The sequence below is a fragment of the Grampus griseus genome (assembly GCF_964374135.1).
Source record: "Grampus griseus genome assembly, chromosome: 3".
Lineage (NCBI taxonomy): Eukaryota > Metazoa > Chordata > Mammalia > Artiodactyla > Delphinidae > Grampus > Grampus griseus.
In genome coordinates, this window is record NC_139019.1 from 37,211,291 (window position 1) to 37,238,474 (window position 27,184).

Consider the following 27,184-nt stretch of genomic DNA (forward strand, 5'->3'; position numbering starts at 1 on the left):
AATATGCTGATAGAGATATGGACCATTATAACAGATGAATGTTTGAATTTTACGTCTGTATCCACTTGCATCCACTTTACCAAACCATGTCTGGTATTTTACACACACACACACACACACACACACACACACAGGTATATACATACTTATTTCTTGCAACTGCCCTACAAAGTGAGTAGTATTATCCTGATTTTACAGACTACCGTGCTCAGCTAAAAAAAATTGAATTAAGCTACTTTAAGGCCAAATAACTAGTTGGTAACAGGGTCAACATTTGATTCTCTGTGCAAGGTCGTTCCTGTTACATCATGCCACCTTGACAGATATTTTATTAGGCTGATTAAAATGGCACTAATAAAGAAAAGAGAATATTTTAATACATGGTCAGCTTTTTCTTTCCCTACAAACATTTTTGAAATATCTTGAGGAAGACTGCATTCATATAAATTGCTGTAAAGATGAAAATTAAAAGGAACGGAAACAAAAATATATTTAGTTGATAGCTAAGTAGGAGCAAAGTGATCCAAAGCATAGCTCCAAAGAGACTTAGCATCTGTGCACTGAAACACTTGTTTTAACAAGTCCAACTGTGTTTCCTAACTATGCCAATCCTTTCCCTTGGCTAATGCAGAATCCAGTTTACAGAATATATCAAACTGCAGCCCGCTTGCTGAGAGGAGCTGAATGCTGCTTTAATTTCCCAGCCGGGAGCTGGTATTTCATCAAGAACCAGGCATATTAAATTGTTGTGTAAATGGAAAGACCACAATGTCGGCCATATGGTAGTTTCTCTTTGTAGAAAAGGAGAGACCTTTAAATCAAACTGTTAAGTCTAATGTCACAGTTATTAATTTGGAGATAGGGACAAGAGATTTCTTTATCTCTTCTAAGTGTTCTTTCCTCCTTCCTATGCCCCCAAAGAGTGATGGGTCCATTTAAAGTTGAAAAGGCAGTGTAGGTCAACTTTAAATACATTACATTATGAACGGGACTTTCAGAAGTTTCCATTCTATAATAGAGGGGAAAATGCTTCTTTAAAATCCATTTTCCAAGTCTGTGTTTAGGGTTGTACTTCCACTGGAATGAGCTGGATAGGTTTCAGACTATCAGAGGAGGGTTTCCTGAGGTGAAAGGGCAGAAGTGGGTCCATATCATTTCATAAAACAGGCCATCCTTTCTTTTAGTTTTGCTCTTTCCATCCCAACTTTTCCTTGGCTCAGCACACTACTGTCCAGTTTTTACAAATCAGCTCAGAAATTACTTCATTTATCCATCCAAGAAATTTATATTACGGTCTAGTGTGTGTCAGATTTCATTCCAGGTGCTGCAGGTGTAAGACAAATTCCTTATTCTCAGAGGAGATGGAAAACCTTAAATAAGTAAGGTGACTTGAATAATGATGACTGCTGTAGAAAAATAAAACAGGGTAATGTGATGGAGTGATAGTGCTTGTCTAAGAACATGATAATCACAGGATTGTGGGTGTTTTAGGACTTTTGATATCTATATTAATCATTTTTATTTGTTTTAATGATTAGATTTTTCTTCAAAGATTTTCTTCTCCTCAGTTCAAAACATGTAGCAGTTTCTGAAGCTTTGATCTAGATCGAAAGTTCCTCACTGACATGTTCACAACCTCATCTTGTCTCCCCACTGCTGCCGTAGCAAATTCTAGTCCAAATCCCTGCAATGATGGCGATGCCATTACAGTTACTGATGGGGATCTTTTGAGAGAAGGCAAATCCACTCCTTCAGAGTCACTGCAGAGTCAAACCCCTGAGGGTCATCTCTTTCACAGAATAATCATTTCCCTCTCACGTGGGGCTCTACCTCTTCCCTCTCCTGGCTCCTCTCAGGCCCTCAGGAATTTGGTTCAGGCACAAGTTGAGCCAATGAAAACAGCAAATGCAAAGAACTGAGCATTAAATCCAAGATCTTTCTAAATTGTTATCCTCTGGGCTGGAAATGAAATTTCACATCCCCTGGTTTCATTTGTTTCTCTCATTTTCACTCTTCTTATATCATTATAGACTTCTCACTCAGAAGCTGGTGGGAATTAGGTTTATTCTTAGGTATTCCTGAAGCCCTATAGAGTTAGACACTTTAAAGACACTAAATTTAATTAGGAAGGGTATTCCACTAAAATATTTTTACTGAATCTTTTCAGCTTTCAGTTACTAAAGGTTTCTATATTTTGACTTCTTACTTGTTGCTGCGGTCTCTGAGAAAAATCTCAAGACAACAATCTGAAAATGTAGCCAACACCAATTATCACCTGTTTCTCTTTTTTCACAGTTTTAGTGACAAAAGGGTTTGGCTCGAAGATGTTCAAATTAATGATGGCAGGGATGTTGATTTTTTTCCTCTAAAACAATACATACCTTCCAGCAAAACTGCAAGGTATAAGGCTATATTCACACAAAAACATGGTAATTATGACAAACGAGTGATTCAGAAGGGCTCCATAAACTGGAAACAACCTAGGATTTGTTCAGCTGGATTCTATGATTCCCTTATACATGAGATATCAGACACCAGCCATTCCCAATTTTCTCTGATAAACTCTCTTTATGGTTTTGGGGAGACCTACAAAAGGCAAATTTAAGTTTTTAAGCAACTGCATAGTTTAGGAATTTATAACAACTAAGGTTTTGGACAACAGCAAACTTTTACTGGATAAAGTTCCTATTTAAGGGGGGGGAGTTATGATTCAATTTTTAAATTTTCTTTCTTGATCTCTCAATAATATATTCCTCAGGACAAACCCAAGATGCAAAATGATACTTTCAGAATTTATTTGCTCAAGTACAGTTATTTTCCCTAATTTAGCTTGTCTGAAATTTTCCATGTAAGATTATCTGTCTGGAGCAGAAGCATTTTGAAATCCTGTAATATATATTATTCTTTACTGTAACACTCTCTTGTCCTTCCACAGCTGATCTTATTGCAGCTCAAAGAAGTCATGTCTAGTAAGAAAATAAACCTCCATCTATGGTTCCTTAGAAAACTAAAAATAGAACTACCATACAACCCAGCAATCCCACTACTGGGCATATACCCTGAGAAAACCATAATTCAAAAGGAGTCATGTACCAGAGTGTTCACTGCAGCTCTATTTACAATAGCCAGGACATGGAAGCAACCTAAGTGTCCATCGACAGATGAATGCATAAAGAAGATGTGGCACATATACACAATGGAATATTACTCAGCCATAAAAAGAAACAAAATTGAGTTGTTTGTGGTGAGGTGGATGGACCTAGAGACTGTCATACAGAGTGAAGTAAGTCAGAAAGAGAAAAACAAATACTGTATGCTGACATATATATATGGAATCTAAGAAAAAAAATGGTTCTGAAGAACCTAGGGGCAGGACAGGAATAAAAATGCAGACGTAGAGAATGGACTTGAGGACACGGGGAGGGGGAAGGGTAAGCTGGGACGAAGTGAGAGAGCGGCATGGACTTATATATACTACCAAATGTAAAATAGATAGCTAGTGGGAAGCAGCCGCATAGCACAGGGAGATCAGCTCGGTGCTTTGTGACCACCTAGAGGGGTGGGAGGGAGACACAAGAGGGAGGAGATATGGGGATGTATGTATATGTATACCTGATTCACTTTGTTATAAAGCAGAAACTAACACACTATTTTAAAGCAATTATACTCCAATAAAGATGTTTAAAAAAAAAGAAAATTAACCTCCATCTATAACACAGTGTCTTGGTAAAGATGTGTTTACACAATGCAAGGACATGAGCAGGCACCTGTGTGTTTAACTGAACCCAAGATAAAGTCAAATCAGATAATTCAGACTCTAGAATGATCAAATGGCTTAGTTCAAGTCCTTTCTTTACTCTGAACTATGCAGTTATAACCAGAATGCTGCAGTACTAAAGGCACTGAAGCCAAAAAATAAGCTAGACCAGGTCAAGATTCTCAGAAACTAGGAATCAACTTTTCTCTAGCTCACTTCCTTCCTAATTAGATAGGAAAAGGGGAAGATATATAGAACACAAGATATGGAAGTGCTATTTTGGTTGCTTTCTCACTGGTAAAGTTATAATGATAATAATAATGATACACTTATCCATTTATATTGTTTCTTTAAAAAGAACCTGTCAAAAATTATGAGTCCAAACACTGATATTGTAGCATCTCTCTTCTCCAACTTATAACAGTACATGTACATACATGCATATTACTTATATAAAAATGATTTCAGTACCAATACTTCCAGTTTCTTGTTGAGGCAGGAAACATTGGTGATTGTTTTACAACTACAAGTATCTCATAAACTCCAAGGAAACAAGAACTTTTAACATGCTCATATTAAGTCCTTACAATAAGAGGATAAATAAATATGAACTAATTAATAAGTGAACAATTGCATTGTGCAATAGATTCAATTAAGATTTCAGATGTTCTTCCTTTAAGGAGTCTGATCTGTACTAGACTTTAACTAATGTTCTCATTCAGTGCAGTGTGACTGTGTAAGTATGAGTTGCTGTTAGTTGACTCGCTAACATCAAGAATATTTAGACACACCCTTGGAACCTTGATTCCTTCTTTTGGGGCACCCATACATATCCCAGCAAAGGGAACCACTCACTGCATGCCCCTGAAACATCAAGTGTTGTTAATGTGTTTATAGTATGAGGTACAAAGAAACTTTTTAAATACTTCTGGCATTTTTAATTTGCTAAGGATATTAAAATATTTCAATAAATTTACTATATCCTACAAAATAGGTGATGAAAAGCAATTTAAAGTGACTAAACTTTTCCCACTTCCTTATCTTTTTGCTGAACTATTCTGACCGGTAATTTCACTCTTCCCTTCTAAGTAAATTTGACCATGGAGTAGTATCTCCACGGATAACAGATAGGTCAAAACAATCACACTTAAGTGGAGCATGCTTAGAATTAGTAAATGCAGATTATTTAGCAATAGGCTAGGAAGAAGGAATTGTAGGTGTGTGTGTATGTGTGCGATGTGTTTCACAATTCAATCTAACAGGAAAGAATTCTTGTTTTCTGAAATGCTATAAAGCAATAACATTGTAACAACTTGCAGATAACGCACCTGTTACTGTGTGAAGAGCAGTGGCCTAAAGTGACAGTCCATCCCTGTCACCACCGATCTCTGTGGCCCAGGTACCTCTTAGACTCCTCATTTGCACAAGGGAATGAGATAATGCATCCCTCCTAATTCCAAATTTTACAAAAACGTTTCTGAATAATTTAGTTTTTGAAAACTATATGTCTGTTCTTCCATTTCTCTTCTAATGCATTTGGGAAATTCATATTGAAAATGATAAAGATTATATACTTTTATAGTTATGCTAATCTAATGTGGAGTTATATGATACATTTGAAATTGGTACAATGCCTGGCACATTAAACTCCGGTTATTTGGAGAATTTGGATGTTATGAAATCTTAAGTATTATTTCTTGGGGGTGTGTGTGTGCATATGCACACACACACACATGTGTATATACAATGAGGGAATTAGGATTTTCCGAGTTGAGGTTACCTTTAATTTGAAAAGGCTTGCAGGTTATTTATTTCATCCTCATATCCTCACCCTCCACTATACACACAAATTGATTTCTCATGAATTTCTTTGCTTTTGCATTAAGACTAACTAACAGTGACTCAGGAGAATATACATATTGATTATTAGATTCCTTAGTGTTGATTAACTTGACATGAGCACCTATTCAAGAAAACCTCAGTAATGTCGTACACATGTGTCTGCTGCTCTATACGACACAAGCCCGGTGGCTTTTGTTGCTACCTAACATCATAGCACACATTATGTTCCAGGTGCCATTATAGGCATTCTGTGTATGTTAAGTTACTTAGTCTTCTAAGCCAGCTAAATGAGGTAGAAATTATTATTATCCTGATGTTACTGATTTGGAAACAGGGACATGGAGAAGACTGGAGACTTTCTCAAACCCCAACAGCATCTCAAGACCCAACTCTAATACCTACACTCTTAAACAGTATCCTTCTGTCACACTTCAAAGAGCTTCACAACCAGCCCCTGATACTTTCTATATTTTCACTACTATGAAAAAGAGTTGTAGTTAATTTTCATCCACTAGAATATGAATCATCACAGATATCACCTGCCTCCATTTTTTTAATGCTGGGGTCTTGTCCTAAAAAATATCCTCAGTGATAGTACTTCAAAAATACCATGGACTCGAGAATAAGCAAGATTATATTTTAGATACTCAGAAAGCTATTAAAACAAGCAAGCTGGCAAAAAAGGAGATGCTTCCCAAAGTCGTCCCATTCCAACAGAATCATAGACCTGGAAGGCTGCAGATAGTGTCTATTTTAATAACCTCATTTTACTGATGTTGATCCCAAGCCCTAAAACGTTAAACAGGATGCCTGGGGACATGCAGTTGGGTTGGGTCTTATTGACAGACATGGGATTAGTACCTGGTTCTGTGGATGCTGAGTACCCTGCCACATCATGTTGCTTCCTAATCCTCTTATAGTTTTGTTCCTAAAGATAGAATTTGATCATTTGATTTGCAATATTATGAGAGGGGAACAGTCAAGCAACGAAATATGCTTAAGCTACTCAGACATAACCTTTTAAATTGCATATCATGCACAGTTCAATAGGTGATGCCTAGTTATATAGTAGTTGTATAGTTTCAGCAATGTGGACCTTCAGACTTGAAGGGAGGGTCTAAATTTAAGAGTAAATAAAACCTGGGCACAGAATAAAAGGCCTCTGTTATCAGCCCAAGTGGATGGTCACATAGAAAAGGAGCAAGCTAGAGACAGAGTTGAAATGAGGACAGAGTGAGAACATATCCATCTGTCCACCAGCAATTATGCGCATGAACTAACCACAGGACATCACTCCAAATGACCCTGTTAAAAGAATGGACTTTTTAAGATCATAATCACTATGTGTTGGGGGCGTTTATCAAATAAGACCTCAACAATGTTTTACACTGAAATAATACATTATGATAAAGAGCCCGGCATGCTTCACATGCATACCTGTTAACTCTTTCATAGGATAAAAATATGACTTTGAGAACATCATAAAATTTTTAATCGCTTCCAAATGTATACCTAATGCCTCAAAAGATAGCACTTATTATTCCCACAGAAAGATGGTCTTACTTCACCTCACCCCACTCTGGGCTGATAGTATAGAATAGAAAAGGTGAGAGGAAAACAAGGTAATGTTAAAAATAAAAACTTGAACTCCAGCTCTTTCCATGCTGTTGCTGTACTTTTATACTTTATAGAATATGCCTACTCAAAGACAGGCTTCTCTCTTGTTTTCTCTCCTAGACTCCACAAATACAATGAAGTATGACAATGATCCTTAACGAAAGTGTCACAACAGACTAATAGTTTGCACAACTTTAATCCAAAGAACTCAAAGTACTTTACTAACGTTAGTTCATTCATCACACCAGGTTGGGACAGGGGGTGAACAGATCTGCTGAAGTAGGGCAAGAAGGTCTTAGCGATGTGTATTGAGTCTCTGAAAGCTAAATGTGAGGCTGGAGAGCAAAATAAAAGAACAAAGCCAAGAGCACTGAAACAAGAAACCAAGAAGAAATCTTGCTACTCTATTCAGCACTAAGTAAAGTATTACCAAAATACAAAGTGTAATGATGTGGTTTACATTTATGACGTCTGTTACAAATTGATAGGTGAAACAAGGAAGAGCAGACACCATAATTTTATGTTTGAAAAATTGAAAAGAAATATGAAGAGAGATCATTTATTAAAAGCTTGATCACCGGGCTTCCCTGGTGGCTCAGTGGTTGAGAGTCCGCCTGCCGATGCAGGGGACACGGGTTCGTGCCCCGGTCCGGGAAGATCCCACATGCCGCGGAGCGGCTGGGCCCATGAGCCATGGCCGCTGAGCCTGCGCGTCCAGAGCCTGTGCTCCACAACGGGAGAGGCCACAACAGTGAGAGGCCCGCGTACAGAAAAAACAAAACAAACAAAAAAAAACCTTGATCACCGACTTCGTGATATAGAATATTATTCAATTAAAGTTAGACTCAATGCCACAAATATTTATTCAATAAAAAAGATATATCAGGGAATGTGCTAACGATGAAGATACAAATAAAAACATAAAAAACGTAGTTTCTGTGCATCTTTTATATAAATGTTGTAAATAAATCACAGAGAAAAATTTGAGATGGAAAGAAAATAAGAAAATGAGTATAAATAATATATGAAAGAAAAAAGGGTATTAAAAGGATAATATCCATGAATTCTAGCGTTTTTATCTTATTTAATACTTTATGACAAATACTTAGAATTCTGTCTGGAATGTTGAAGATTTTCAAAATCTACATGTGAAAGAAAAAAGGAAAGAATGAAGGAAGGAAGAAAGAAGGAAGAGCAATATAATTTATTCCATTTATGAGATAAATTAACCTTTAGGAATATTTGGGGATTAACATGAAATAAAGATTTTTTGGAAGACTGGAAAATTTCTAAGAAGATAATAATAGAGGAGCGATAACACCCTTATACATTGTACTATTCTAGATACAATTGCCTCGTAAAGCCCTTTCACTCCATCCAGTATAGTGGGCACTAGCTACATATGGCTATTTATATTTAATTTAAATTCACTGCAAGAGGAAACATTAAATTCCTCAGTTGCACTAGCATCAAATGCTCAACAGCTACACATGACTTGTGGCTACTTTTTGAACAGTATTAAGTAGAGAAGATTTCCATCACCACATAAAGTTTCTACTTTACTTTTCTTCTACTTTACTTCTACTTTACTTTTCTACATTACTCTAGATTCTATTGTTTTAAATTCTAGAACCATATTATCTGATCCCTAATATGGTGAGATTCATTTAAAATTAGACAGAAGGTAATTTAAAATACTAACACTGAATTTCTCAGAAATAGGTAATGCCTTGTGTTTCATTTAGTTTGGTTTATAATTTATCATTATTATTTGTATTGGTTTCCTATCTTGAGATAAAGGTAATGAGTTTTAGCACAGTATAATGCCAAAGTGAATGGGATGTTTGACTGCTTTTCTTTTTCTAGGGCTGGAGACACAGCAGAAGAGATAGAGATAAACAGTAGGGACAAGGGAAAATACATTCATCCATCCATCCATTCACCCATTGACTCATTGTACAAGTTCTCCTTGAGTTTGTGTGAGAGTTCAAGCACTGTTTTTTGGTGCTGTACATTTGAATTGGAAAAAATTATAGTGTCAAAGCTCAGAAAATTCATAATCTAATATGGAAGACTGACATATAAAATTATAATAAAAACAGCTCAATAATAGGTTAAGGTCAAAGTGCTATGAAAACAGAAAGAACAAAACATCTGCCTGGGAGAGACTAAAAAACTAACATTTGAGTGGTGTCTTAAAAAAATACGAGAAGCAAAGTGTCAGCCTGAAAAGTGGAGAGGGTTTTTTGCTTTATTTTGCTTTGTCTTATTTTTTAAATCAAAGGGATCAATCTCTGCAAAGGCAACTTTTGTTCTTTGCCAATATAAGAACTAGTAGTCTTGGGGGGTTGGTTTAAGGGTATCTGGAGGGAAAGATATGCATTGAGATTAGGAAAATAAATTGGGCCAGATTGCATAGGGTTATGGAGATTTTGTTAAAGAATTTGTGTATTATTCTTCATATAAAGGGCAAGGGACACAATTCAGATGAACCTTCTTAAAAGAGGAATAGCTGCAAATGAATGAAAGCACAAAGAGCTTAGGGTTGAAGCCTCCTCTTCTGGAATCCTGGGATACAGGCATGAATGGGAAATGTTGTACTTCAAAATAAGAGGCCCATTGGTCACTGTCAAATCACTAATGCAGATTTACTTTAAGGAGAACCCTTAAAGAAAACATCAATCCAGGAGATAGTTTTTTCTTAGACTATCCTTATTGGTGATGTATATTCTGCTTAAAAAAGTTTTTCTTCCAGTTATGCTTGATAGAAAGCCCTGCTTCTTTCTACCCCCTGAGCTATGCATACAAAGTGAAAAAAAAGTCTTCCATCTGTTCTTTATTACCAGAAATTCCCTTAAGAGCATTACAGAGTTTATTGTTGCAGAAGTTAGCATTTGAATAATACAAGTAAAATGTGAATACCAAAGAGTATTGGTAATCAAAGCTTCACAATTTTTGTTTTCAAAAGAAGGAGAAAGAATATTTTAAAATATTCAAAACAACTTTATATTCTAAAGTGAATCATAACCTGCTAGATTTGTTTTACCTTGCAACAGAACCCCATACTTTTCACTAAAACCATTTACCCCAGTTTTTGATAGATACTGAAATTTAGGAACTAAGCAGAGGCGCATTTTAGAAATGAAATGCATGGATTAGAATGACACATTAGAAATTAGAAAGTACACTCGCCTTACAGAGTTGTTTTTTTTTTTGCGCGCGGTTGCTTGTGGGATCTTAGTTCCCTGACCAGGGATCGAACCCATGCCCCTTGCAGTGGAAGCATGCAGTCCTAACCACTGGACTGCCAGGCAATTCCCTGCCTTATAGAGTTTTTATTTTAGTAGGTTCAAGATATGGCCTGGCCTCTCTAATTATAAAAGCTCCAAAGGTGGTGCCTTGTGAAAAACCACAAGAATACAAGAGAACCCAGAATTATAATAAGGACTTTTTCGTTTTCCTTTTCTTTTACCTCTTCCTCCTTTTCTATTTTATTAAAGAGGGAAAGACTTCATGACTTCAAAGTAAAATGTCTTAATGGTCATCCTGATTTTCATAAGTGTCTCAGACATTTGGATTTAATCCTTTATTATGCATTGATGTATTTACACATGACTATAGAATCATAGAACAATAAGGCAAAGATATAGATGGGGATTAACACCTTCATCAACCCAATGGTTTAGCAAAGTTTCATCCGGTGGTTGTACATTATCTGGTATTTCTAGGTGGGATAGGACCTGCAAAAAGATCCAATAGAGTTGTCTTATCAGTGTTGAATCAAATATTTCATTAGCCTGGCCTGAGGAGAAAACAAATGAGGAAGCAAAAGAAAACAAACAAACAAAATCTTTAAGAAGATTCATTGTTTTTCTCTGCTCCTGCCTCTTCTTCCTCATAAATATAATGGGAGAATTGAACTAATCAAGTTGTAACTTATTATCAACAGATTCCTCACATCTTCTAGAAAATCAGTAACAGCTTTTAGAAATATACAATGGACTGGAAGTGGAGTAAACTGTGGATTGGCAGATGTTTTAGTCCTCTTACAAGTAATGAATAGTCACCAAGACAGGGATTGCCTGTGCTTTTCCAAACCTGCAGCTCTTTATTTAAAAATGCCAGGTGAGGGCTTCCCTGGCGGCACAGTGGTTGAGAGCCCGCCTGCCGATGCAGGGGACACGGGTTCGTGCCCCGGTCCGGGAAGATCCCACATGCCGCGGAGCGGCTGGACCCGTGAGCCATGGCCGCTGAGCCTGCGCGTCTGGAGCCTGTGCTCCGCAACGGGTGAGGCCACAACAGTGAGAGGCCCGCGTACCGCAAAAAAAAAAAAAAAAAAAAAAAGGCAGGTGATTTTAATCTGGCCAAGTGATTTGAGGCATAAACATCATAAATATGTACTCTAACTACATAAAGTAACTGGCAGTCTCCTTAAGTTGGCAAAATGTTAGACATGATTAAGCAGCATTTAATACCAAATGATTTAATGGGAAGTATTTTCTTTCTGGTGGCTTTATTGTACACTACTATACTGTGAGAAGAACTTATGGGACAAACATTTTGAAAGAAGCAAAATCAAGAGATTGAATCAACTGGAACACTTTGGTGTGGAAAGACAACCGCTATGAGGTGAGTGGACAGAAATATTAACGGCGAAACATTATATTAGAAAAACAAAAGCTTTTCTTTAAAATCATGAACTATTGAATACAAAGATACATTATTTGAAATTTTAATATGTATACTAATGGCATTTTATCTTAGTGGATAATATATTAATGATATGATTACTTTAATAGGAGGGTCAGGTGGAACATATGAATAGATTACAAACTGGCTTAACAAAAGCATGTATAAAAGGGCCATGGGGCTTCCCTGGCGGTGCAGTGGTTGAGAGTCCGCCTGCCGATGCACGGGTTCGTGCCCCGGTCCGGGAAGATCCCACATGCCACGGAGCAGCTAGGCCCGTGAGCCATGGCCGCTGAGCCTGTGCGTCCAGAGCCTGTGCTCTGCAACGGGAGAGGCCACAACAGTGAGAGGCCCGCATACCGCTAAAAAAAAAAAAAAAAAAAAAAAGGGCCATGGATAGCTCTGAAGAGAAGATAAGGTGTACTCATGTTTAAAGGTTATATCCTAGGGGAGCATCATGCCCTCTCCTAGGAACCAGTGAGGTACAGTGGAGAAAACACAGGCTTTGGGTTCAGATTCATAGCTGAGTTTGGAACCTGGCTTTGTCCCTTTTCAGGTACGTGGCCTTTGCCAGGTTAACGTCTCCGAGGCTCATTTCCCTCATATGTAAAAAGAGAATTATAAAAACTTTCCTCATAGGAGGAGACAAGGAGACTTTTTCTACAAGCAAAACCCTCACTTCTTAAGCACCCCAAACTCATCATCCACCTGGCCTGAGCCATGAGGACCAATCTCATTAGGTTTTTTAATCCCCATTCTCCATCACTCTCGATAGGAAGCCTAGAACTCCTATGTAATCCCACATGCCTGAATGCTAATCCCCACCTGGCTGTATGGGCAAGGAGGATTTCCATATCCTTCTTCCCTGCTTTAATTTTCCAGGAAGCATTTATAACCATCTGGTAATGTGGTTTACTACTTCAGTAATTTCTAGGTTTCTTTATTACATTCTTGTTTCTAAAATGTAAGTATCCAGTAAAATATAAGTTCCATGACTGTGGATAATTTGGCCTATTGTGCTCAATGCTGTATCCCTAGGACCCATAAACCTGCCTAATGCACAGCAGGCAGTTATCATATATTTATTTTCTTCCACTCTGTCTCCTAGAACATTACTTGGGACTCTCGGTGAGAACACTGAATACAATGACGCATGGGTTAATCTAACACATTCTATCTCCCACGTCCCCCAAAAAAGGAAAAAAAAACCTTTCTGGGTTAATACATATGCATATATATGTGTATATATACATATACATAATATACTATATATATATATATCTGGATATATATGTATATCTAGAAATATAGTCTTATATTATTGTAGAAATAAATCAAGTTAGGAAGTTAGGTACAGAACACAAAACTCTGAATTTGATCTTTGAATGCCTCCTTATCTCAATATTTTGCTTGTCATTTAGTTGGGAGTGTGTTCTGTGCACTGATTATGTTTACTCAGTTCAGACACTTTAGAAGATTGGAAAACATAACTCAGTTGATCCCAGGCTCTTCTGCTTAAAAGTACTGTGAACTTGCCATGCTCAGCTGACGCAAATGTAAAATTAGTGTACTACAAAAGTCTGCTCCATCAATTTCAAAATTTCATATTAGATATTTAAAGAGGTATAAATTGTAAACCCTAACATGCTAAATAAATACAAGTTGTTATTATTAGATTCTAACAGTCTTTACCTTCTTTGGTGTTTACATTGAACAAATATCCACTGTATGTGTAAAAGAACTGAAAGTAATACAGACCTTTTTTTTTTTCCATTAACTGTCCATCAAAGGACAGGTCCACTAATAGCCATTTGAGGTCACCATAGTAAAAATATGAATGACACTAAAAGCACTGAACCCAAACAAAGTATTATTTTACAGAATTTCTTACTGAAGTGAGTTGGGTTGAATAAGTAGATATTTGACTAATAGGAATAAACTATAGAGGAAATATTTGTTAAATGGTTAAAATAAGGGATAACTTCATCAGTAATTTTATAAAGCTAAATTTAGAACTGATCATTTATGTCCTAAAAATTTAGAAGGAGGATGGAGAAAAAATATATTTTATATAGAATTACATTTTGGTATTTATAATTACATTTAGCAATTGAAGACAATCTCTCTCCCCTTTTAAAATAAACCTCATCTTTCTTACACATCATGTATTATCAATACAATTTATCTAACATCTTTGATATTCTGTAATTCTCCTATTCAAACATATTATATGTGTTTCTTTTCTCTCCACCATTCCATCCCCAAATGTTTCCATTTAAAATTTTTAAAAAGAATTTAAATAAAAGATAACTTATGTACTATACAATGAATCCAGATGGAAAGTGTAATCTATTTTTAAAAAGCAATATTGAATCACTATATTAAAAATGCAATGGAATTTAACCAAAGCAGTATATCCAGATTTACGTGTACTATAAATTGCAGTTATCAAACATGAAGAGTGGTTGAAAATAAATACACTAGTTTTTAAACTCAAGAAGCTAAAAGAAAAAAAAGCAAAAACTAAAATGAAATGAAAGAATAGATTTAATACAGAAAAATATAGAAATTTCTGAAATAAAAAGCAAAAGTAAAAACTATTTCTTTGAAAAAACAAATATTTAATATAAGTAATTCTGAAAAAAAATTTTTTTAATAAAAAAGTACAATATTAGGATGAGAAAAGGCATAGAGATCCAGAGGAGATTAAACAAATAAGAAGGGACTTCTGGTTTTAGTTTTGACATGATTGGAAGATATCACTCCCTTCTTTCTGACAAGAAAAAGCTGTACAAACCTAAAAGCAATGACTTATCCTGGACCCATCAGAGACTCAGGTTTCAGAGCAAATGACCAACCAAATATCTGGAGAGACATGAATCTAGAGTGTCACAGCAGATCTGTTCACTGGAGCAGAAGCCACTGGAGCCATAAAGTGGGGCAATTACAAAAGATGTGACACATGCATAATTTAAATTCTATAAGGAGAAAAGAGACCAAAGCAGAATAAAATTTTGAAGTAATAATGGTTGAGAATTTTAAAAATTAATGACAAACGCAGATTCAGGAAGCTCAGACCAAAAAAAAAAAGTACACCTAGGCTATCATATTCAAACTGCAAAAAACCAAAGAGAAAATTTTGAAAGAAGCCAGAGGAGGGAAAACATCTTACCTATGGAGGAACAAGGATAAAAATTACAGTGAACTTCTTGTAGGAAACCATACAAACCAAAGGTAAACAGAACAAAATATTAAAATGTTGAACATAAAAAACTCATCAAAGTAGAATTCTATGTTCAGCAAAATTATCCTTCAAAGTGAAGGAGAAAAAAATTTTCTCAGAAAAATAAAAACTAAGCTAATTCACTGTTAGCAGACCTGAACTGTAAGAAATGTTAAAAGATTTTCTTGAAGTGGGAGGAGATAATATAGATCAGAAACTTGGACCTAGAGAAAGAAAGTAAGGTTGAAGAAGGAATAAATGAAGGAAAAATAAAATATCTTATTGTTCTTTTCCTTAATTAATCTAAAATATAGTTGTTTGTTTAAAGTAATAATAGTAACAGTAAATAAAATAAATTAAATGAAATTAATGAGAGCAATGCTCCAAGAGATAGGAGGGAAGAATTGCTAATACTTTAAGGTATCTGAATCACATGTGAAGTAGATAGATGGCTAAGATGGTGAATTTTATGTTTGAGTATTTTACCACACTCAAAAAAAAATTGAAAAAAAAGTAACTATCTATAAAAAGATATATTATGCTAATATTAACCAAAAGAAAGCTGGGGTAGTTATATTAGTTTCAGACAAAGGATTGTCTGAAAGGATTAGTTTCAGACAAAGATTTCAGGACAAGGAATATGATCAGGAATAAGGCAGGGTATTACATAATGAAAAAGGGTCAATTTTCCAAGAAGATATAACAATCCTAAACATGTACGCACCCAACAATAGAATGTCAAAATACCTGAGAAAAAAATTGATAGAGCTGCAAGAGAAATAGACAAATTCCCTACTATAATTGGAGACCTCAACACCCTTCTTTTACTAATTAGTAGATCAAGCTGCTGAAAATCAGCAAGGATGTAGTTGGCCTGAGTGACACCATCAGTGAAACTGATCTAATTGACATTTATAGAATGCTCCATCCAATAACAGCAGAATATATATTCTCCTTAAGTTCACATGGAATATTCATCAACAAACCGAGCTATAAAATTTATAATTTAGCAAATATAAAATAATGGGAATCATACAAAATAAATTCTCAGGCCACAGTAGAATTAAACTAGAAATTAACAACAGCAAAATAGCTGGAAAATTCCCAAATGTTTAGAACACTTTAATAGAATATAGGTTAGGGAAAAAGTCTCAATAGAAATTAAACAAATATTTTAAACTAAAGAAAATTAAAATATGATATTGAATTTGTAGGAGACAGGAAGAGCAATGCTTAGAGAAAATTTTATAGCATATAGCATTAAATACGTATATATTATGAAGAAAGATATTAAATCCATGATCTAAGCTTCCACCTTAGCAAAGTAGGGAAAGAAGAGCAATTTAAGCCTAAAGCAAAGAATAAGGAAATAACAACAATTAGAGCAGAAATCAATAAAATTGAAAACAGAAAACAATTCAGAAAATCAATAAAAGCAAAATCTAGTTCTTTAAAAGGTTTTAAAATTTTTTCTAGGAAAGCTAGCTAAGAATAAAAGAGAACACACCAATTATCAACATCATAAATGAAAGAGTAATCATCACTACTGGTCCTGGGAACATTAAAAAGGATAATTAAGGAATACTGAAAACAACTCTACTCCTATAATTTGATAATTCAGATGAAATGGAGCAATTCCTATAAAGTACAAACTAACAAAATTCACACAATGAGAAATAGATAACCTAAATAACCTTACATCTATTTTAAAAATTGAAAAAAATAATTAATAACCTTGCAGAAATTAAATCACCAGATGCAGATGTTTTCCCCAGTACATTCTACCAAATATTTAAGGAAGCAATGATACCAATTCTCCATGACCTTTTCCAGAAAATAGAAGCAGAGGGAACACTTCCTATCCCATTCTCTTAGATGAGAATTATCCTAAAGCAAAAATCCATAAAAATACATTACAGGAAAGAAAAAGTACACAGCACTATCTCTCAGGAACACAGACATAAAAACTGTGATCAAAAATTTAGAAAATTTAATCCAATTATTTTTGCCTACTTTAATACATTTTTATACATTAAAATTATTTCAGGTGTGCAAGGCTAGTGCAATATTCAAAATCAAATTCAAATAATGTAACACACCACATTAATAGGCTAAAAAAGAAAAACCATATGATATCAGAAATGACAGAAGAAAATGATAAATATACAAAATCCATTCATGACTAAAAAAAGAAAGCTCTCAGAAAAGTAGGGGAGAACTTCCTCAATTTGAAAAGCAATAGCTATAGAAAAAAACAACACTTTCAAATAGCATCATATCTAATAGCAAGAAAGTAGATGCCTTACTCCAAAATCAAGGGGAAAAAATTCTCTAGGAAGACTAAGGATCAGGGAAAAAAATCTTCTCTATTTCCACTCCAGTATAACGTAGTACTGGAAGTCCTCTCCAGTAAAATAAGAAAATAAAATAAAAGGTATATAGATTGGAAATAAAGAAATAAAACTCTGTTTGTAGATGGCATGATTGTAAATGAAGAAAATTTCAAATAAGTGACCTGAAAAACTCCTATAACTAAAAGCAAGTAAGGAAAGTCACTGCATAAAAAGTTAATATACAACTAAATTTCCTATATTATGGTGATTAACTATTGAAATAAAAAAAATTTCAAAACGAATACCATACTGTATGATTCTAATTATATGACATTTTGGACAAGAAAAAACTCGAGATAGTAAACAGATGAGTGGTTGCCATGAGTTTGGTACTAGGGGAAGGTTGAATAGCTAATAAATAGGTGATTTTTTGAGGGTGAGGAAACTATTCTGTATGATATTGTAATGGTGAATACAAGACAGTAAGAATTTTTCAAAACCTGTAAAACTTTACAACACGAAAAAGTAACTCTGATAGTATGGAAATTAAAAAAGAAATAATTTAAGTAGTCATGAGTTCTCAGGAACTATACTATACTAGAACTGAACAATTAAGTACTGAACAATTGAGAACTGAACAATTAAGTAAATGGATGGTGGATCGTGGGAACCTGATTTCTTAATTCTGAGGGGTGTACTACAGATAAACAAGGAAAGGAGGCTAGAATAATCTATGTGGTAATGGATTGGAGTTGGAAATATCAGTATGAACTCATATTTAGCTTAACTTAGAATCAGATGGCTACACATAGAAATATATATATATATACATATATACACACACGATATATATATATATATATACATACATACACACAATACACATGATAGATAGATAGATAGACGGTAATATGTACATATGTATCACTTTGATTTGTCAGCTGAGAGAACGTGGAAGTAATAATAATAACTCGGTAGTAATGAGTGCACCTAGTGTCCAGATCATGGTTTCTAAAACCATTCTCCAATGAAAGGAACCAGGAACCAAACCATTGGAAAAATGGCTGATTCTAAGACTGAGTAAGGAAATATATAAGATGAGCCTGGAGCATCATCTAGTGCTAGAAACTAAGATAAATCTCAAACCAAAACAAAAAAAAAACCCAAATCCATAATAATGGGGTATTTCAGAGGGACACAGGGGCCAATAGAAAGAGGTCCAAATGGCCAAAGCTGAAATAATTTGAGCAAAACAATTAATAAAGTAGTATTGGATTATAACCCAAATTATAAAATAAATATCCTGGTGTTCATATTGATATAAAAAAAAGGGGTGAATAGGGGCTTCCCTGGTGGCGCAGTGGTTGAGAGTCCGCCTGCCCATGCAAGGGATGCGGGTTCGTGCCCCAGTCTGGGAGGATCCCACATGCCGCAGAGCGGCTGGGCCCGTGAGTCATGGCCGCTGAGCCTGCGCATCCGGAGCCTGTGCTCCGCAACGGGAGAGGCCACAGCAGTGAGAGGCCCGCGTACCGCAAAAAAAAAAAAAAAAAGGGGGGGGGGGCTGAATAAATAAATAAATGCAGGAGAGTAAATAAATTGCCTGTTTAGAAAAATTTCAAATAATTTATGTACATACTCTGCCCTTTTGGAGCATTACTCCTCAATTCTTAGTCATGAACTGTGCAGACTGGCTACTTTCCAAACAGCAAAGTATGGAATGGGAGGGGGGAAAAAAGAGTAACTTTACAGTGGAGAAGTCTGACAAACACTACCTCAATCTAGGTGATCAAGGTTAACATCAATAGTGGAAAGACATATTGATAGTATATACCATGGATATAATGTAAAGCGAAAGACACTTTATGTCTACGCTCTTGCTCATAGACAAGATCAAACTTACCCCAATCTAATCATGAGAAAATCACCTAGCAAATCCCAAATGAGGAACGTTCTATAAGATAACTTACCAGGGCTCCTCAAAACTGTCGAGTTCATCAAAACCAAATAAAATCTTAGTAACTTTAAAAACTGAGAGCAAACTAGAGGACATTACTACTAAATGTAACAAGGGATTGTAGATGGGATACTGACAGAAAAAAGACATTGAGTAAAAGCCAAGAAAATTTGAATAAAGTGTATGCTTTATTAAGTATTTCTTAATAATACTGTATCAACATGGGTTCATTAATTGTGATAAATGTATTATAGTAATGGAAAATAATAATAGGGAAACTGGGTATTGGATAAATAGGAATTCTCTGTATAACCTTTGCAATAATTTTGTAAATCTAAAATTATTCTAAAATTAAAAATTAGGTCTATTGAAAATAAAAAATAAAAATCATATGTACAAACATATAATTTGAAAATTATTTGGAATTTTCTGGGAATTTTTGTTTTTTTACATGCTGATGTTTGGATCTCAACTTTACTCAATTCCATCAGAAACTCTAGGGTGCAATTTTGGCTCAGGCATCCGGTTTTTTAAAAGCTTTTCAGTGTTATGAACAAAGGATTTAGATGAGCTGAACAATTACTCATAAAGAAATAGAAAACCTGATAATTCTAATGCCTATAGACAACAGAATCAGACAGAAGTGGTTTTACTTGTGAAACGTAATAAACCTTCACATAACAGGTAATGCCTAGATTATTTCAACTTCCTTAAAAAAGAGAATATATTTTCTCTAAGATCAGGAACAACATATTATTCAACATAGTTTTGGAAGTCCTAGCCACGGCAATCAGAGAAGAAAAAGAAATAAAAGGAATACAAATTGGAAAAGAAGAAGTAAAACTGTCACTGTTCGCAGATGACATAATACTATACACAGAAAATCCTAAAGATACCACCAGAAAACTACTAGAGCTAATCAATGAATCTGGTAAAGTTGCAGGATACAAAATTAATGCACAAAAATCTCTTGCATTCCTATACACTAGTGATGAAAAATCTGAATGAGAAATTAAGGAAACACTCCCATTTACCATTGCAACAAAAAGAATAAAATACCTAGGAAAAAACCTACTTAGGGAGACAAAAGACCTGTATGCAGAAAACTATAAGACACTGATGAAAGAAATTAAAGATGATACAAACAGATGGAGAGATATACCATGTTCTTGGATTGGAAGAATCAACATTGTGAAAATGACTACACTACCCAAAGCAATCTACAGATTCAATGCAATCCCTATCAAATTACCAATGGCATTTTTTACAGAACTAGAACATTATTTTAAAAGTTTTCTTGCTCTCTCTAAGAAGTGAGGAAAACCTTACATCTAAAGTCATCTAGCTAGGGGATCACAAAAATAATCACTATAACAACATTACAGACCAATCTCACGTATAGATAGAGATGCTACAATGTGTTAAAGAAAGAATACATTATGACAAAGCAGTTTTTAATCCCCCAAATGATCTTATGGTTCAACACAAGGAATTCACTAATGAAACTGACCTTACTAATAGTTTAATCCATATAAATCCAGAGAAGTACATGTTCCAGTCTTTGTCATATTAGCAAATATAATTGTCTAGTAATTAAAGCTCCTTTGAATTCAAAAAACACATGTCAAATGTAGAAATATATTCTTAATGCATAATAACAACTTTCAGAAATTCCTTTCTAAACTTTCATGTATTTGTCACACCTCCATTAATTGCCTCAAAAACCTTTTCCCCAAAACTACCTTCCCACAAAGCTGGACTATACTTTTATTTCTTACTATCAGCTTTTATTTATTTCCATCAGCTTTCAATTTCTCTTTTTTTCTTCATTCAAACACTAATTCTCTGTGCTTTCTAAAGTAGACTTTTTAAAGTTCTTAGCTTTTCCTAATTTTCTCTTTTTTTTCTTAGCATAATCTGCACAAAAGTGTAATAGGCTGATGAGGCAATGCAGAATCATGACAAAGAAGAAGAGGAAAGATGAAAACTTCAAAATTATTCTTAGTGAATGAGGAGAAAGTCAAAGAAGCTAATTATTTTGAGCTGATATGTTTACTCAGCTGCAATAGATTAATGGATAAGAACCTTATGGTCATTTTGATAAATTCCAAAAAAGCATTTGATAAAATTAAAACCTTTCCCAATAATTTTTTTTCAGCTGTTACTGAAGAAATCTTCTTAAACTCAGTGTGTTATTGTTATTATTATTTTAAAATCAAAAGGAATTTATTGTTTGGTTCCCAATTCCTATTAATTTGATTTGAATACGTTCTATCATTATCAATTTTTAGGGGATCAGATATACTGGTTGTTTATTCTCTAATGAACAAACAAATAAGATATTATCTCTAGCCTGGATTTATTGAATCAGACTCTCTGATGGGTGAACAGCTTCTCTAGTGATTCTGATGCACACATTGTTTGCCATCTAATATCAGAAGGAAATAGGTAACTAACTACAGTGTTAATTTCAATATGAGATAGACTGAGACCAGGACCCTGGAAAGCTGTGAGAAGCTATGGAGACACAGGGCTGGGAGCCATTAATTCTGACTGAGAAGGCTTCTACAGGCATACTATAAAGTCTGTGAAGAATGAATACAAAGTAATAAGAACCATTTCTTCTCACTCGTGAGAAGAAAAAGAGTTTCACTTGAATTTCTCTTGTAGGATAAACCTGCAACTATTTGAAGGCAGATTTCCTTTTTATTTGAAGGCAGATTTTGCCTTTTTTCTAAAGGAAACATTTCAGTTTCCGGCTATTGAGTAATAGTTAACTATTAAGCTTGCCAATGCCTGACACTGTGGTATTAATCACTGTCTTTCATGTTATAACAGAACTGGCACTAAGAAACATGAATAGTTGTTCACCATCACTTCTTCTAACTTGTTCTAACAAGTTAAAATGGTAATAAAAATGTAGTGAAACTAAATAAAATATAGAATAGGGAAAACATTTTTACAATTTTGCAGTGTACAAAACCCAGTTAAGAAACACAAACTCTCTAATGCCTTAACGCAAAGGAGTGAGATTCAGATGAAATCAGCGATAATGAAAAACAGAATGATGAAAGAAAAATTAGAAAGAAAGTTAAAAAAGTAGTAACAATTTTGGAGAAAATAGTTACAGCATATCAAAAATACATTAGGGATGTTTCTGTAAATTGGTTTTAAAAAGACATTTAAAAAGACATTAGAAAAATATGCAAAAATAGAACCAGAAAAATAAAATACAAATGATCCATATCTATGAAGAAATGCCTCAACATCACCATTAATAGTGGAAGTGCAAACTAAATATTAAGGGGATGCCAATTTGACTTATTAAGAGGATAAAAGTAAAAGATCAATGGGCAAAGCCATGTAGAAATGGGCAGTCTCATCAAAGAAATAATTTGATGTTTATTTCAATTTGAACATATGCATAGTCTTTGACCCAGTAATTCAACTCATAGGTAAGTTTTGTACATTTGCACAAATATAAATATATATCTTATTATAGTAAAAAGTTGGAAACAATTCAAATTGTCAGAATTTTTAGCAAGGCAAATTGCCACTTGTGATGGTCAATTTTATGTGTCAACTTGACTGGCCATGGGGTGCCCAGAAAAATATTATTTGGGGTTTGTCTGTGAGGGTATTCCTAGGTGAGATTGGTATTTGAATCAGTGGACTCAGTAAAGTGGATTGGCCTCTCCAGGGTATGCAACCTCAAAATCCACTGGGGGTCTGAATAGAAAAAAAAGGAGGAAGGAGAAATATTTTTTTCCTGTCTCACTGCTTGAGCTAACGTCTCATCGCATCTTCTGCCCTCAGATTGGATTTACACTGTTGGTTCTCAGCCTTTTGGAATCAGACTGAATTAAACGACCAGTTTTCCTGTTTTTCAGTTTCAGATAGCAGATCATAACATTTGTCAACCTCCATATTCATGAGTCAATTTCTCACAATAAATCTCCTTTTGTGTATATATATATCCTGTTGGTTTTGTTTCTCTAGAGAACACTGACTAATACACCACTCAACTAGAAGCTACATTTCCCAGCCTTCCTTATACTTAGAGGTACGTTTGCAACTAAATTCTGGCCAATCAGATGTGAATAGCAGTGATGTTGGCCATTCTGGGCACACATCTAAAGAGAAATTGCTCACTCTTCCCTTCCTCTGTCCCCTCCTCCCCATACTGTGGTCCATATTGTGGAGAGAAACCAATTCCTCTCGTATAAATGAGGAAAGCACTCTAGAGGATGGCAGACCAGCAAAATAAATGAAATCTGGGTACCTAAAAACTGTCTTGGGGAGAGCCATCTAACCCTCCTGGGACTTTTGTGTGAGAGAAAAATATGCTTTCGATCTGTTTAAGCCACTGTTATTTGGTTCCAGTTTAAGAGGATGAAAGGATACTCTAATACAGTAGTAAATACACATGCACTGAATGTGTGACACTGAAATGTGAAAACATACCACTCAGCAGTGAAAAACTGTTGCTTGCCATATCAGTAAACAAAGAATTTGCAGCCATCGAGCCAGCACATTACAGCCGCTTACATTATGGTGAGCTCTGAGGGAACTCAGGATAGAAAAAGGATGCCTGCCACCTAGCAGTCAACTGCTGCAGCCACCCCAGATGGTGCACCCTGAGGAGACTCAGGATGAGAAAGCACAGGATACTGGCTCCAGATAGGTGAGGTGCACATCAAGGGAATAATTTCAGTGAGCCCAGACTCTTGCATTTTTCCATACATAGAAAAGCACTAAATTCCTTAACTTGAGATATCTGGTTTTCTTTAATTAACAGTAATCTTTCAATGTTCCTACTACCTGGTCTTTGTTACAAAACTCCTATATATACTGGCTTCTCCCTTACCTCTTTGGAACAGTCTCTCAGAGCTAACTGAGATGCTGTGTCCTGGACTTAAGTCCTCAGTTTTGTCTGCCAAATAAAACATAATTCTCAACTTTTAGGTTGTGCATTTTTTTCAGTTGACACGCTATAGACACTTTTATCAGAATTCAAATACAAGTCCATATTCAAACCCCAAAAATCAACATTCTGACATCTCCAAAATTCTGATAAAGATAAATATTGTGAGCAAATTAGACTTCATCTCAGTTATATTTTCTTTTTTTACTAACCTCCAAAGTAAGAGCCATCTGTCAGCTTCATTTCTTTACTGGATTTTGTGATGACACCAGCAACACCATGCTGAATGAAATACATTTTTTTACCCACAGCTCCTTCTCGTATGATATAATCTCCAGGTTGAAACACCTCAAATCTCAACTTGCTCAGCATGGCAGTCACAAAATTAGGATCCGCATTAGCAAAAAGAGGCATTGTAGCCACTAGTTTTCGGCAGTTGAAGTTGACTATCTCCTAAAGATGGCAAGAGTAAACAAATATTAAGAGAGAGATTAATCATATCAGGAAGAAAAACGTGCTGAAATTAAAATCTATACATAGCATAACACTGCAATTTAAATTAAAAACCAACAACACATAAATTCTAATAATCTAAGTATCTCTTCGAAACCAGGGATCATGTTTTATTATTGTGTTGAAATGTTGTATTCCCAGCACATAGAGTAGTATAGGCATATATTAGACATCAATAAATATGAATTAAATATATACAAGTTTACATTTTATAACTTCCCATTCATTTATTATTTTTTATATAAAATTAGAATGAAAATGTGGAAGAGTTTTAGTCTCCCTTTTATCTGTTTTTATGACGAAAAGAAGCCACATCACTTCCTATTAGCCACGATGTTACCGCTTCTGTGGTCCACTGTGTTGAACAATCTAATTTGTACCTATTGACTAGAGTTCTGAAACCAGGGCCCAGCTGCCAACAAAATGCCAACAGTATTTTGATGTTTTTTCTTAATGTCATTCACGTTAAAGCAAGGAGACTTGATGTTCACATTACACAAAAGACACTCAAACTATAATCTCTAATTATAAATTTAATCTGTTTCTGGGTTAGATCAGAAAATTACTCTTTCCAAACCTCCTGGGTTTCCATTGGAAGTTTTGGACTGGACAGAGGCCATATTTTCCTTTTCCTAAATTGTTTGTTTGTTTTACTTCTGGGATCAGGCCAATTCTAAATTAGGAGATTTATATGTTTGATTTCATTCTGTGGATTCTAGTCCAGATTAGACATAGTGCTATCACTATGAACCAAAACAGGGATATGGGACCAACCAATTTTAATCCTGAAAGTTAGATATAGAACAGAATAAACAATGGGAATCTAAACTTTACCACAATGCCATTTCTCAGAAATATCTTCTCCAATGAGCCCCCAAAAGAACAGGGCTGGACCTGAATTTGTGAACTTGCTTAAGAGACACAGAAAATGAAGTCACCTCTGCTAAGAGAGGGGAAAAGGGCAAAAAGATTCAGAGGTATTAAAAGAGTCTGAGATCTGAATTCCTGCTTTGGTAATAGAAACTTCTAGATTCCAAGACTGGGAAAGAAAGTTTCCTCAATCTTCTTCATAAAATAATCTGATATTATTCTAGGATAGTTAAAAATTTTCCAGCTGATGCAGAGGGCACAGAATTTTGGGTCCAACGTGCAAAAGAAGATGTTTCATCCTCAACAATATGTTGTGAGTACAGCAGAGCAGAGAAGTATCTCTAACAGTGGAGTTTCATGGAGACTGGTAAAATATTTAAAAATCAGCAGCTATAGGGCTTCCCTGGTGGCGCAGTGGTTGGGAGTCCGCCTGCCGATGCAGGGGACGCGGGTTCGTGCCCCGGTCCGGGAAGATCCCACATGCCGCGGAGCGGCTGGGCCCGTGAGCCATGGCCGCTGGGCCTGCGCGTCCGGAGCCTGTGCTCTGCAACGGGAGAGGCCACAGCAGTGAGAGGCCCACATACCGCAAAAAAAAAAAAAAAAAAAAAAAAAAAATCAGCAGCTATAACCAGCAAGTGAACATAACAACAAAAAGAAGAGAAGGATATAACATATGGTACTTCGTGCAGCATCATCCAAGCCCTACAACGCACAGTTGACCCGATGGGTAGCTATATCTAGGGCAATTTGTGGTCAATTTTAACTGGTGCTGAAGAGCTGTGGTGGGAGTGGGGGACTACAGTAAGTGCTCAATAAATATGCATACATGTATGAGTAGACCGAAGGAAGGAAAAAAGAAGAAAAGAAGGAAGGAAGGGGGCAAAAAGGGAAAGAAGGAAGATGGAATTTTGGCATTGGAAAAAAAGTGTTCACAAAGCCTAGTTTATATTCCTGTTGGGAAGTGGCTATTTAAAACTCTTAGAAGCTCTCTCAAGCCGATAGCTTGAGAAACAAGTCTTACATGTAATATAAAAATGTGTTTTTTACTATTCAGAATATTTCCATATAAAAACCACATGAGTGCTTCCCTGGTGGCGCAGTGGTTGAGAGTCCGCCTGCCGATGCAGGGGACACGGGTTCGTGCCGTGGTCCGGGAGGATCCCACATGCCGCGGAGCGGCTGGGCCCGTGAGCCATGGCCGCTGAGCCTGTGCGTCCAGAGCCTGTGCTCCGCAACGGGAGAGGCCACAAACAGTGAGAGGCCCGCGTACCGCAAAAAAAAATAAAAACACATGAAGATAAAAGGTGAACCATTCAAGGTACCCAAGGTAAGCACATGAGTTAAAAGAAGACAGAAATATGTCATTGAAATGATCAGATTTGTTGTTTCAAAGTTAATGATTTCATGTGTAAAATGACATAGAAGGATCCTGTGTAGGAAATTGAAAATAAATCATGTTGCA

General features: G+C 35.5%; 1 protein-coding gene across 1 annotated transcript in view; it reads right to left on the reverse strand.

The window, feature by feature from the left end:
- The window catches only part of HCN1 (hyperpolarization activated cyclic nucleotide gated potassium channel 1), a gene marked incomplete at both ends in the record, with an annotated part of 366,245 nt that overhangs the window by 25,063 nt on the left and 313,998 nt on the right, over nucleotides 1–27,184 (reverse strand). The window contains one exon of the mRNA XM_082651315.1: nucleotides 24,552–24,792. Within this exon, the coding sequence (XP_082507441.1) occupies nucleotides 24,552–24,792 (241 nt within the window). The remainder of the gene's footprint in view (nucleotides 1–24,551; nucleotides 24,793–27,184) is intronic.